Source organism: Stegastes partitus, unplaced genomic scaffold (genome assembly GCF_000690725.1).
Source record: "Stegastes partitus isolate 25-593 unplaced genomic scaffold, Stegastes_partitus-1.0.2 Scaffold1060, whole genome shotgun sequence".
In the NCBI taxonomy this organism is placed as follows: Eukaryota; Metazoa; Chordata; class Actinopteri; family Pomacentridae; genus Stegastes; species Stegastes partitus.
This window is the reverse complement of record NW_007578791.1, coordinates 164835-178723: the sequence shown is the minus strand read 5'-3', so window position 1 is coordinate 178723 and position 13889 is coordinate 164835. Positions and strand designations below refer to the sequence as shown.

The window sequence follows — 13889 nt, the reverse complement described above, 5'->3', positions numbered from 1 at the left end:
TTTGTTAAGGAGTAAAAACTATGAGCCACGTAGTCTGTCATTAGTGAGACAGAAAAATAAGTGGACTTTGATGGAGAGTTAAAAATCATGAGCCAACATCTGCTCTGTGTTTGTAGAGGCAGAACAATGAGTGGACATTGTTAGGGAACTAGCCTTCCAAGTCAGCAAGCAGGAGACTGAGAGAATCTAGACTTTTGATGAAGACTGTTTGTGAGCTGCTTGTGTGCAGAGAAGAGTCACTAGTGTTCAGATGTTGTTGTTGTTGTGTAGTTTGTCAGGAACACGCTATCTAAGAGCTATATTCAGGTTGAGGAACCTGAGGCCTTGTTCTGCCAATCTGAAGTTGAGGAATAGAATTAGAGTAGAATACAAGAGATTTGTCTGGTTTTAAAAGTGAGTTTAGAAAAGTTTAGCCGCCACCACAGTTTGAGAATACCGATTTCTATCTCTGATTTGTTTGCTGCCGCGACATCCCAGTGAGAGAAAGGTCTGAACGGGCATTGTGGTTTAAGAAGTAAAGTTTATCTTCTGTGTTCATGTCACAAATAAAAGCTAAAACTAAGAAAGCAGTAACAACAAAGTGTGATGTGAAAAATCTTGTGTAAGTTACATGCTGCATGTAAAAGTATTTATCTGTCAGTACTCCTGTAATGCTGCCTGGCTGTAGCTTCCTCCTGCACTACTGAGAAGACAGTGGTGAGGACTGAGGACTGAATGGACAAATGCTGCAAGGACAGCATTCTGCGCGACTGTGACACTTAATAGTATTCACTGTTTTATAAGAAAATAACCAGACACTAAGCCACAACATCACCAAAATGTAAGCATCTCTTCATTGTGCCATTATCAACATTTTTCTGAAAATTTCCTGAAAATCTGTTCATGGCTTTTCAAGTTATCTCGCTAACAAACCAACAGATAAACGCTGGCTAAAATGTAACCTCCTTGGCTGAGGTAATACAAAAAACCAAAAAGAAGCAGGAGGCTTCAGTGAAAACCTTTATTATTTTCTAATTCAACAATCAAAATCTATTTTGTGCTCTTTATTTAATAACTGCATTCAGGTGTTCAAATCAGCGGGAATGTTTCTGAAGTAAAGACAAAAAACAGCAGTAAGGCATTTGACAGTGTATCAACTTTCATCTTTTACAGTCACATTTTCCAGCACGTTTCTTTGCCTTCCTGTAACGAATACAAGGCTGCCTTTAAGATGCTCTGTTGAATCTATGTTGGTTTTAGTCTGTGAAACAAACAAACAAAAAAAAAACAGAAGACGAATGCCTGAAGTACACTTAGAGGTAACAAATGCTAAATCTGGTTCTGGAGACAAGGTAGACTCATAAATAATAATCTTTCTACAAAACTAAAATATACATATTTATTAAGATGGATTAATAGAAAAATACTTTTAGGATTTGTAGCAAAACTGGCAACAGGTTTATTAAATTCTTCACAAAATGAATCTGCTTGTTTTGTTATGGGTGAATAAATTAAAGGACAAGTCCGCAATAAATGACAGAGCAGACAAACAGCTGCTGTACTGTACTACTGTACTACTGTAGGTTGGATTTGTGACACTTTGCTGACGTACCTGTCTGGATGGCGGAATCACACACCTAAAATAAGTTATTTTTATTATTATTATTATTGGAATTATTAGAGTTTGCTTTCTTGATTACCATTTTTTAATAATCTAATAACAAAAAATACCATGACCTGAGCAAATAGCTACTTAAATGTTCTTTATACCCAAAGTGCTAAACTTATTTAGCATCTACATTCTGCATCTTTAAATGCACAGAAATTTCCCTTTGTGAAGTTGTTTCTTTACAGATGCAGTTTGTGGGATGAATTTGTGAAGAGCTACAACTCCAGACTGTGTGAAAGAAGGAAAGGTAGCATGTTCACGTGTCATAGTTCTCTAGGATTCTGACCACACCAAGCTTTACAGAAGGCTGAAAACTGATGAAATGAGTTGCAAGTGCTGTTAGTTGACACAATAAGTCTCAAATTCTCCTTTTTACCAAGAACACTGTATCGCTAGTTAATGCAAAATGTAAAACTGTGTCTTAATAGAGTCATAAGAGCTATTACCTTATCGGAGAACATGTTTTAGGGCATGTCTGCTTAACTGACAGTAAATCACATTGGTCCCTTCCTCACTTTTTTGGACCAAAATTAGATTTTCTGTCTCCCAAACATGACATTCAGCATTAGATCCAAAGATAAGCTTTTCCCAAATGCCCCTTTAAAAGCTTGCGGTAACTTCACACATGCTCCATCCGTGTTTTTACAGGTCTCCCCTCAGAGGAGTGGTTTTACAGCATGCCGATCCACTCCCTGCCTGGCCTGGTAATGACTTAGCTGCCTTTTCTTAAGAAGTAAAGCTGGACATACCTGTTAGTCGCTCTACAAGCTGGATCAGCAGCTCCAGACATGCCTGAGCAACACTGTCCTAATCTACAGGTGTCAATAACCCAACACTTCAACAGGCCATAGGTGAGTGGCCATCCCCCTGCCCAGTCCTCATGTGTTTGCCGTTGTTAACCCGGGCAGTGTCTGCTGCTGGCCCGTTTGAGTCCTGCAGAGAAGCTATCGTAGGTGGGATGAGGCTGTCTAGCTCCTGCCGGTGCCCCGTTTCCAGAAGCCACTCGTGGAACTTGACCTCCACCAACTCCTGGAACTGCTTCCGCTGCTCCCTAAAGACATGAACAGAGAAAATCAGCCACAAAAGAGGGACAACATCTGTGGGATATTAGTGATAAATGCTAGAATGTAGAAATCGATCAAAGGATTTTTCCCACATTAGATTACATCCTATGTGCTGCAGAGCCCTCCAGCAAGTTTACTGACACCAGTAAACTCCATAATGTCTCAGCAGCAAGCAGCTAACTCGCATTCATATTGATTTCTGGAGTGGCTTTTCCGTTTACAGCTTTCCACTGATTAAAAGAGCACGCTGGATAATGGATAAACAAAACTTGTTGTCACATAGAGTCAAGTCGCCTCTGTTATTGAAACAGAACCTGTTAAACATCAGAAGTTCAGTCAAAGTGATGATATAAATTTACCTACAAATTTTAAACATTAAGATGAAAACCCCATAATATTATTTATTATACACATTTACCTGCCTAATTTAAATATTATGATCCTACAGTATTATTATGTTAATTTACCTTAAATTTTTAACCTTGCAATTTTAATTATTAAGGTGAAGACTCTACAATATTATATTAAATAAAAATTTGCTCAACACATTTTTTAAAATTACGGAGAAACCCTGACAATATTATTTATTCTACAAGTTGGCATGACTAAATCAAATCTTAAAGTTAAGCCCTTACAATATTATTTATTATATAAATGTATTTGACACATTTATCTGACAATTAAATAATGAAAATATGTAAATTGACCTGGGTAACTTAAATATGAAGATTGAGACCCTGCAATATTAGATAAAACACAAGTTTACCTGTAGAATTTAAATATTAAAGTTAAGACTCTACCTTTAATTACTAATTATAAAAATGTCCCTCACTAAATTAAATATTATACAAGGTTAAGACCCTCCAATATGTTTATTATTATTATGTAAATTTACTGACTAATTGAAACATTAAGATTAAGATCCCACAATACGAGGTGTGTCAGAAAAGTTTCAGGACCGGTGTCACAAAAGATATATTTCAAATCCAAACTACAAACTACGAGTTTTCCTCTTCAAAGTAATCCCCCTGGAGTCTAACACACTCTCCCAGCCTTCTCTGCCACGCCACCATGAACTTGTGGAAGGATTCTTCCAGGAGCCTCCACAGCTCCATCATCACAGCCATTTTGATTTTGTCCACATCTTCAAAATGGGTCCCCTTGATGACCCCCTTGAGCTTGGGGAAGAGGTAAAAATCCCACGGAGCCAGGTTGAGTGAGTAGGGAGGTTGCTCCAGCACAGAGATGTTCTTCTCAGCCAGGAACTGTCGGATGCTCAGGACATTGTGAGCAGGCATGTTGTCATGATGAAGCAGCCACGACTTGTCCTGCCACAACTCTCGCTTCTTCTTGCACACTGAACAAACAAATGCTGCAGGATCTCTTTGTAGACGTACTGGTTGATTGTCTGAAGGGGAAAACTCATAATTTGTAGTTTGGGTTTGAACTATATCTTTTGTGACACCAGTCCTGGAACTTTTCTGACACACCTCGTACTATTAATGTTGTACATTTCCCTGACTAACTTTTATACTAAAGGTTAAGATCCTACAAAATGATCTCTTATACAAGTTTACCTGCCTAATTTCAAACATTATATTTAAGATCCTACAATACTTACTAAATGTACCTGACTAATTTAGATACTAGGATTAAATGTATATCTATTGTAGATGTATGTAGATTGTGGATGTACTGTAACATATTTCCTGTCATATTATTTAGAATAATAAATGGTGTGATGAGGTCCTGATGTCCACTGACTTGTTGAGTCGAGCCTCCATCACTGTCTTCTGCCAGTTCTGTATCCTCTTGTCCTTTTCATCGAGCGCAGCCTGGTACTGAGGAGGAAGCCCACCAGGCACCTCGCATGTGTCGCCCTCCATCTGGAAAGGCACGACGATGGTGTGAAACTCAGATGGAGGCAGCAGGCGGAAGCAGGCATGGTCTGGGCAGGAGGACGTGTTAACTGGGGGGTTGGCGAGGCCCTCTGTCCCCAGAAGCAGGGGCCGATCCCAAGCATTGGGGACGACAGCCAGCCCCACACTGGCCATGTGATCCTCCAGGGAGGGGTAGAAAGTGTGGAAAGGACCCAGGGTGACGTCTGTGTTTCCAGGCAGGAGCAAAGGGCGGGTTGGCGTCAGGGCGTGGATGGTGCAGCGCGAGGAGGCGCCGATGGCGATCCGGCCAGCCACACACACCACCCGCACGTTGTGGCAGCTGTGGATGTGGACGCTGGTCTCAACAGGACCCAGAACCACCATGCTGTCCCGACATTTGTCCACACTGACGGATCTGAAGGCGCAACAAGAAACACGTCAAATGAACTTTTTATGTTATTGAAGGGCTCCAGATCAACTTTTTCACTGGTTCTACCAGCACATGACTTGATCGTGCCTCCCTCCCATTTCTTTTTGGTACAACATGGTAATAATCAACCTTGAATGATGGAAAATAGTTGTCTTATGCTGTTTAACCCCCTTTTTTTTTGCATAAGAGTGACGTAAGCGTGACTTGACATTATTGAAGTTACAGTAGATGCTGCTTGGTGGCCGCAGTTCACTTCAGTAAAAATTATTTTGAAAAAGGTGTGAAATAATGTGTTTTATTGTCAGATTTAGTTGGAACCACCTTTTAGTTTTCTACGAGCAGAACGCATTTTAAACTTCAATAACACAGTCGATCATTTACTTGTAGGAAGCCAAAACCATGATTATTAATCATATTCAGTTGGTATCTCCCTGACTGCACCTATCATCACCTGTGTCAGACCTCTTCTTGTCCACCACCTCTGTCTATTAGTTTTATCTTTTAAAAGAATCAGCTACTGAATGTTTAATCTTAACAGCTCAATGGATTACTTAGTGGCAAACATCTTGAAATTTTTACTAGCACACTTGGTCACAGTCTGGAGTCCTCCGCTAATGGAAGCTAACGTTACCTGAGAGGTGAGAGCAGGTATATGAAGGCGTCGGAGCATCTGTGGATTTTGATGTTGGCACCAGTCAGCTTGTCTGAGGTTTTGGCCAGCGTTTGTTTGAAGACCTGGGACATCAGCACCATCTTACTGCCAGGTGGAGCCGTGTGGGTGTTCCTGGCTATCCTGGCTCTCTTCATGGCCCCTTCCACTAGAATTCACACACAGAGGACAACCAGAAAGTCAAAGACATGTAGACAACTGGGTACAGACACAGTGAAGACGGCGAAGAAGTACTGATGCCAGGAGATTTTCAGACACCTTGTTGAGCCCAGGCGAGTTTCTTTCCAGAGCGGAGGCAGGCGGTTATGCCGAAGGGGTTGAGCGTGAGGCTGCGTTGGAGGCAGGAGAGGAGTTTGTGCAGGGGGAAGGAGCGGCTCAGTGTGGAGTAACCAGCTTGTATTTGAAGTGGACCTTTGGTCAGCAGCCGGTGGACGGGCTGGACAGGTCTACCAGGACAAGCCGAGCCCTCCAGGAGCAGGCCCAAACTCCGCACAGCATCCAGGGATATCTGACAAAACATAACTGTAAGATCAGCTATAGTTGCACAGGTACAGATACAGGGATGTCAATGATTAATTAAATAATTACCATGAATATCTGAATCAATTAAAACTATATAAACCAATAAGACAGACGAGGAACACGTAGGCATCTGGCGGCTATCTGGTTTAGCAGTGTTGAACAACATTCAAACTAAAGTAATGAAGTGTTGCAGCAACGCTCTGCTCTGAGTATAAATCCATTTTAGAGGTGGCAGTAAATACTGACAGATTTTCACGGTCGATAAAGTAGAGCGGCAGTACATCATCAAGTCGCTTCATCATGCTGATCAGCTGTGAGGATTATTCTTTTATCCAGCAGCAGTAAAGAGATTAATAACGTGACAGGTTATTTCCTGTGAAAGACTGCAACTCGCTTAATACTTTGGATTTTGTCGGGACAATTGTTGAGGAGCAACTTTAAATGAAGTCATTAATTTTTTCTTTTTAGTTTTTAATTTGGTGTTTTTCTGTCCTTCAAATTTTGAGCTAATTTAGCGACAAACATTAGACTTGAGTAGTTCAAAACTGTATTATCTGCATATGGAAAAACGTCCACTTGATTGCTAAGCAGATTGACGGTCAATTAAGCAAACAGTTTAAAATGTGCGTCCCTCGTAAGTTACAAATTAAAGACTTATTTCAGATGATGGATGACTGTATCTGCAAAACACAGAATAGCTGTTCTGCAAGCAAACACTTAAAGTAATGAGTGTTCCACTTATGGCAAATAAAATCGGTTATCATAAACAATTAATTCCTGAAGACTTTTTTCCATTCTTCTCTAGTAGTTAGTAAGAATTTTGTGATCTTCATCACTTTTAAGTTTCTTTTTAGCATTTGGCAAATAACTGGCTCTGTTTTGTACTTCTTCTACTTTGTTTACCGTAGCTATAGCATGTGTAACATAGTGTATGTCACCACCTTATGAGTACATTACACAACCTGATGTGTGGAATTTGCATTCTCTTTTTTTTTGACTTTAGAACATTAAAAGGTTGCTTCAAATTTGCTTGACAACTTTATAGAAAGACATCTAATGTTGTTATAAAAATCTAAAAACTGTAGCTGTGGCAGAAAGGAGGATGTGTGCTCGATGTCCACAGACCTGGCAGTCTCTTAAAGCCTGTCCAGATTGAGACAGCTGGCCGGGCTCCACCAGCAGCTCCAAAATCTCCGCCAGATGGCTTTGCACAAATGACAGGTGGGCCTGATCATCCCAGTTCTGCTGAACAAAAACAGAAATGGTGTGTAAGTGACACATCAAAATGATCTGAAGGATGACGATGACATAATTTGTGCTTTCGATTTGATGTTATAGGACGGAATAATCAGAATGACGCAATACACCAAAACATGCATTAATGCTATCAGTCTGTCTTTTATCTGTCACAATCACTCCATCTCAAACCATCAAATTACTGGTCGACCATCTGAGTGTCCTGAATGTTTTATAGCATAAAATATGAATATTAATAAAGGTATTTGTAAAATTTTAGATTGATATATTGAATAGCTTTCAAGACAAAATTTTTTAGAAAGTTGCCCGTTGACCCACTTTGGTTAAATTTGTTTGCACATTGAAATTTGAGGTTGTTTAAACAACATTATCTCAGGAACTATGAAAGAGAAAAGACTGAAATTCATACCTGAAATGTATTTTCATTTATGTCAACAAAGTGGCATCCAAAAATGAAAACGTGTCCATGTTAAAAGAAAAAATGTACTTAGTTATATTTTGAGAACCATTTTTAACTCCTGAACTACCTACCAATGTTTGTGTTTCTGTGGCAGCTTGTCACACCTACTCAATCAGTTATGGAAGTTCAAGACCACGTTTTTCATATTGAAAGTATTCTATATGTTTTGTTTTGTATTATTGTGACATGCAGCTACATATGGGTCAGAAAATATCACTAGCTAACTTTTACATTATCCAATTTTGTTAATGTGTGATTAAAACGGGAATTTTCATGACGGCTTCATTTTTTTTTTCTTCATATTTTAACTTACTTATGAGCAGATATACTTATATATAAAACTGCCAATTCTACATCAATGACATGATGAGAAATGCCAGTGAAAATTTTAGACTTTTATCCTCAATAGTTCCTGGGATATTGCCATTCAAACAGTCTCAATTCTCAATGTGCCAAAAAAATTGAGCTGAAAGTATGTTGACAGGGGAAAAAAAACATATCTAGGAAAGTATTTGATCTATCAATCTAAAATTTCACAGATACCATTGAAAAAAAAGTTTTACAAAAAAGTTTCAGGTAAATCAGAGATGATGGGTTAGAAGGCCCCTGATAATCTGAGATGGAATCATCCAGTAAAGAGGACCTTGTTCTGAGAGCTGGTCTTGGCCTCTCGGTCTGATGGAGACGGGGATCGAGTGCAATGGCTGGGCCACTCTTCACCAATCAGGGAGGTGCGCAGTGACACTCGGTTCAGCTGCTGGATGTAGAGGAAGAGGAGGAACTGCAGTGTGTCCACAGACAGCTGGAACACAAAGGAAAAGAAACAGAAACGTTTCAATCTGAGAGCAGGGTTACAACACTGGGGCAAAACACAACAGTGCGGCAAAACACAACAGTGCAATGAGTAGCACACAAACATGCAAGAAATAAGATTAGATAGTATTACATTCAGAGGTAAGCTGAGCTATTTGAACATGTAATCTGTAACTAAACCGTACTCCACCCCCTTTTGTCTTCACCTTGTTCCTTTGTAGGTCAAGCTCGCTTTTGGAAGAACACTGGGAAAGACACTCTGCCCACTCCAGCCTCTCCTCTGGTGTGTGGCCTATAAGAAGATCAAACGTCTCAAAGTAAAGCCACGCAAGGTCTTCTGGAAGCTGCAGCTTTTCACAGACGATGTGCCTCCACATGGGCCAGCCCAGAACGGGGAAGCAGCCGTCTCGTGTTCGTACATAAGTGGCCATCTTACGAAGGTAGTGCAGGCTGAGTTTGGAGGAGGGAGCCACCTATGACAGTGTAAACTCTGGTTATTTTAAAATATTTGCTTCGACAATATCTTCACACTGAATAGTGGTTAGGAGTGTATTCACCTGCAGGGCACCTAGTAGGAAGGGCTCCATACGTGGCCATATGCTCACACTGTCTCCTTCCATGTCTGAACATAAAGGAAACAAAATGATGACACACAACAGAGAAAACGCAGAAATCATACCATGCTTATTAAAATGCATTCTTTGCATACACAGATATACAAAAACATTCTCTTTACAAACCCAGAGAGGCATATCTGGTTTCTTTAGAGTTAAATAAAGCAGTCAACTTAGATACGCCAGGCAGCGTTCAGGAACAAAACTGTGCCCTTGAAAATCAAAATAATTTCTTTCGACTGTCATGTTCGGACACTGATATACACCTTGTCTATTTAAAGTCAGGTTTTTAACCACGTCATATCAGTTATCACACTGTCTTACCTAGATTAAGTTATAAACTGATGTGAAAGCTGAGACACAGCTGTAGTTAAACTGATCCTACAAGTGCAAAACTACACTAACTTGTTATGATTTGTAAATTTGCACGTGCTCAACTACTATCCAAACTGTTCAGGTCACTGTTATTTAACATGACCATGAGCCATATTCCAGCAACTTCACTGTACATAAACAACAGTATATATTGCACAACTGCACAAATAAGGCTGTTTCTTCACAATTCTGGTTAAATTCTAATTGCATTAAATTTGGCAGATTTGTTCCTGTTGTCTGCACAATTACAAAACTGTCGAAAGCCTGAAAACAAGTCTTGATTTGACATGCACAACTGCAGAAATACTTGGCACAGTTTATAATATACAGTTACCAACAGAGGTGGGCAATGTCACTTAAAAAATAAATCATTCTAAATTGTATCGCTTAACAGTTACAATAATTCAACAATTTCCCAGGCCTGGGATAAATAAAGTCTATTCTATTCTATTCTTACTGTACTACTAATAATTTGAAAAATTGGGTTTAGAATAGAATAGAATAGAACTTTATTGATCCCTTTGGTGGAAACCTCAGGGAAATTGCTGTTAGGGTTCTGCCCTTATGTAAAATCGCAAAATAACAGTTTACATTTACTATATTAAAAATGAAGGCTCATACAGTTAGACATTTCATTTTTTATACTTTGTGTGTCAACATGTAATTTTGATTACTGAGTTAGCTCTCTTTGGCATTGATGTGTTCACACATTTCTGGAGAGATGTTCCAACATTGTTCACAGACTATTCTTTGCTGGAGGAGTTGTATTGCTCTACTTTTCTCTTTACAGTACCCTGAAGCTGCTCTTCTGGATTCTAGTCAGGAAACCAACTTGTTGAGGTCATTGTTTTCACTTTTTTGGACTTTGGAAATTCTTGGGTGCTTTTGTGCTTTGAAAGGTTATCGCCCCAACACCTTTAACAATATTGTCACACCCCTGCTCCTGTTCTTCACTGTCAGGTCTATGCATTCACTGTGGTCCCTTTCACACCAAATATGCTGGACCCCATCTGAGCAGAACATATTTATCTTGATCTTATCTGGCCAAAGAATGTCCATCCATCCATCCATCCATTATCTATACACTGCTTAATCCTCACTAGGGTCATGGGGGGCTGGAGCCTATCCCAGCTGACTGAGGGTGAAGGCAGGGGACACCCTGGACAGGTCACCAGTCTATCACAGGGCTACACTTAGAGACAGACAACCAAGCACACTCACATTCACACCAACGGACAATTTAGAATCACCAATTAACCTCAACATGTTTTGGACCTTGTGGGAGGAAGCCGGAGAACCCCGAGAGAACCCACGCTGCACGGGGAGAACATGCAAACTCCACGCAGAAAGATCCTGGGTGTCCTCACCGGGACACAAACTGGCAACCTTCTTGCTGCGAGGCAACAGTGCTACCAACTGTGCCACCTTGCAGAATGTGCTCCCAATATTTAGCAGACTTCTTCTGTTCTTTAGCAAAGTTTACTTTTGTGGTTTTGTGCCCAAGAGTAAGCATGGGTGTTTTTTTGGATGGCATTCGCAGAGGCTGATGTTGTTAAATATCCCTCACATGGTCTGTGCTGTCACAGAAACTCTGATTTCCATTGATAATCCCTCTGCCAAGCCTTAAGCAGCTGCCCATCTGTTTTTCATTACTAGATTGTGAAAGTCGTTCACTGTCCATGGAACCCTTTTAGTAGAACAAACACTGCAGCTCTGATTAGTGGTAGTATGGCTCCTTCTATACCTCCTGATTACTGCAGCAGCTGTGTCTCAATGATTTGTAGTTGTTCACTGATCTTCTTATATTCTTTTCCGTCTTTGTGAAGTGTTCACAGTCAGATTTTTGCAGTTCCTCTGGCAATTCTTCTCTATGTGGAGCCATGATGTAAACATGCAAATAAACTCAGCTTCCAGGTCCAAGACTGACTCTAGTGTTCACAGTTCATTTTATAATCATGTTCATGGAGTTAGTCTGATCTGAAATCGCAGGTGGATTCACGTTTGTTGCACTGAGTTTTATATTTTGGGGCTTGCATTGTCAATAATCAAACATTTTTGAACGAAAAACACCCCACTGTTCCGCTTAGAAATAACATTTAATGTCATTTACAGGTGATTCAATTTTGAATTATTTGACATTTCAGTGATATTGCACAGGGGTGTATTCTGTACTGGCTGATATTTGCAGCTGAAATAATGCTATTTCTGTACAATTCTGCTTGGTTATACCTGTCTTTCATTAGCTTTATTTGTTCCTGTACTCTGCACAATGGAAATTAAGCTGAAATCTAATCTATTTCTTTTTACCATGGCGACAAATGTCTCCTGTAAATGCTCCCATGACAACTAGCAACACCTGACTTGTCATCACAATAGCAATTTTGACAAGCTAACCAAACCAAACCGGTCAGACAGGTGGTAAACGAGCTGAAAACTCATTTGTTATTGTATCAGAATGAGACTGGCAGGTTAATAACCGGACGAGCGAGCGAACTATTGTTGTTTCGTAAAGTTAACTTCACCGTCTCCTGAGCTAACTTAGCTACCGTTAGCTAACGAAGCTAAGGAGGCTCTCACCTGCAGAATGAGTCCGGGCTGCTCAGTGTTTGGTCCGGATAGAAGACACACCGCTGGGTCGAGAAGTCATAGGAGTTAATAACGATGAGTCCAGAGGTTGAAGCGGTTTGTTGTCAGACTACAGCTGCCCTGCTTCCTATTTGGCGCGCTCCTCTCCGCTCACATCGACATCTGTTGCGCGCATCTCACGGGAGCGCGCTTCAGCCTGCACCAGCGACCGTATCCCGTTTTCACACATCACTCAAACCAAACGTGCATTTTTTTTGTTTGTTTGCTGTCTTTACACATGAAATCCGTCCACTCAGGAGAAATCAGGTTAAACAGTGACAGATGCTGCGTTCACATGACGATGAGGTGTTTCTTTAAGGCGGGGCGGAGTTTAGCCGGAGAGGCGGATTTGCCGACAACCAGAGGGAGGGCTCTGTCTGACAGGAGGAAGACGGCTGCTGACTGGCAGCGGGATCCGAGCTTCAAAAGCCGGCTGTTTCTCTTTTCGCTACCTCCTTTGGAAGAATCCCGGGATCTATGGCTGCTAAAGGGATGAATCTGTGCCATGTGTGCTGCCTGCTCCTGTACGTGATCACGGCGGTGTTGGCGGGGTAAGTGTGAGCAGCGACACAGCGGCGAAACAGCATCTCCAGCTGGTACACATGTTCCTCTGTGATTGGTCTAAAGCTGCCCTCCATGTGTGGAGAGGACCGGAGCAGGCTCACACACCGAGCTAACCTGCTAGGAACTGCCCTGCTGCTGTCTATCTGACTCTCTACATCCAGTAACCAACACTAGTACAGTACCGGCCATGCGTTGGTTGAAGCTAGCTTAGTTAGCTCGGAGCTAGCAGTGAAGCTAAACTAGCTTCCCCTGGTGTCTGACTATCAGGACACCTCTCTGAAGTAGCACCATTGCTATCTAGCTACACTTGTCTTGTCTTGTCCCTAACTTATCCCCCTGTGTCCTGTCCTGCAGGCGGGATTTCTATAAGATCCTGGGGGTGACTAAGAGTGCCTCCATCAGGGACATTAAGAAGGCCTACAGAAAGCTGGCTCTGCAGCTGCACCCCGACAGAAACCAGGACGATCCCAAAGCTCAGGACAAATTCGCGGACTTGGGGGCAGCTTATGAGGTGGGTTGTGTGTTTGGTGCCGGTGATACATGAAGAGAGGCTACGTAAACATATTCCGGCTCAAAATATGCTTTTATGCACATACAATCATCAACAGATACTGTAAATGGTTTGTGTGCGGAAGAGCCTGAAGCTCTGATACAAAAGTCTTTTATGCGGCTGCTATTTGGTTGTTGTTGGAAACGCTACGGCCGCTGTGATTGGTCGATTAGACCGTGTGGCTGCTTCTGATTGGCTGTTACGCAGCACAGCTGGCCTTCTGAAAACTCAGACGTGGATGAGAGGGAGTGGATTCAGATAAGAGCTGCCGGTGTTTCCTGTCAAACCTTCCTATTAGTTTTACAATTACTGATGTCACTGCGTTTTTACCATTTATTAGCGGTTCATAAATATTAAACACACCTTTCTAACATTACAGTGGAGTCATCATATTTTATCAGTGCATTGTAAATAGAT

General features: G+C 41.1%; 2 protein-coding genes across 2 annotated transcripts in view; one reads left to right on the top strand and one right to left on the bottom strand.

Moving 5' to 3' along the window:
* Window positions 1-986: 986 nt before the first annotated feature.
* tbccd1 (TBCC domain containing 1) lies at window positions 987-12578 on the bottom strand. The gene is made up of 9 exons (XM_008295575.1): window positions 12311-12578; window positions 9302-9366; window positions 8951-9217; window positions 8575-8733; window positions 7340-7456; window positions 5951-6200; window positions 5654-5840; window positions 4477-5007; window positions 987-2699 (listed from the first exon to the last, which is right to left on the bottom strand). Exons 2-9 carry the CDS (start codon window positions 9362-9364, stop codon window positions 2486-2488), a joined length of 1788 nt encoding a protein of 595 aa, XP_008293797.1. The 5' UTR covers window positions 9365-9366; window positions 12311-12578; the 3' UTR covers window positions 987-2485.
* A 159-nt stretch (window positions 12579-12737) lies between these two features.
* The window catches only part of dnajb11 (DnaJ heat shock protein family (Hsp40) member B11), a 9289-nt gene continuing 8137 nt past the window's right edge, over window positions 12738-13889 (top strand). The window contains exons 1-2 of the mRNA XM_008295574.1: window positions 12738-12909; window positions 13277-13433. Coding sequence (XP_008293796.1) covers window positions 12836-12909; window positions 13277-13433 — 231 coding nt within the window. The 5' untranslated portion in view covers window positions 12738-12835. The remainder of the gene's footprint in view (window positions 12910-13276; window positions 13434-13889) is intronic.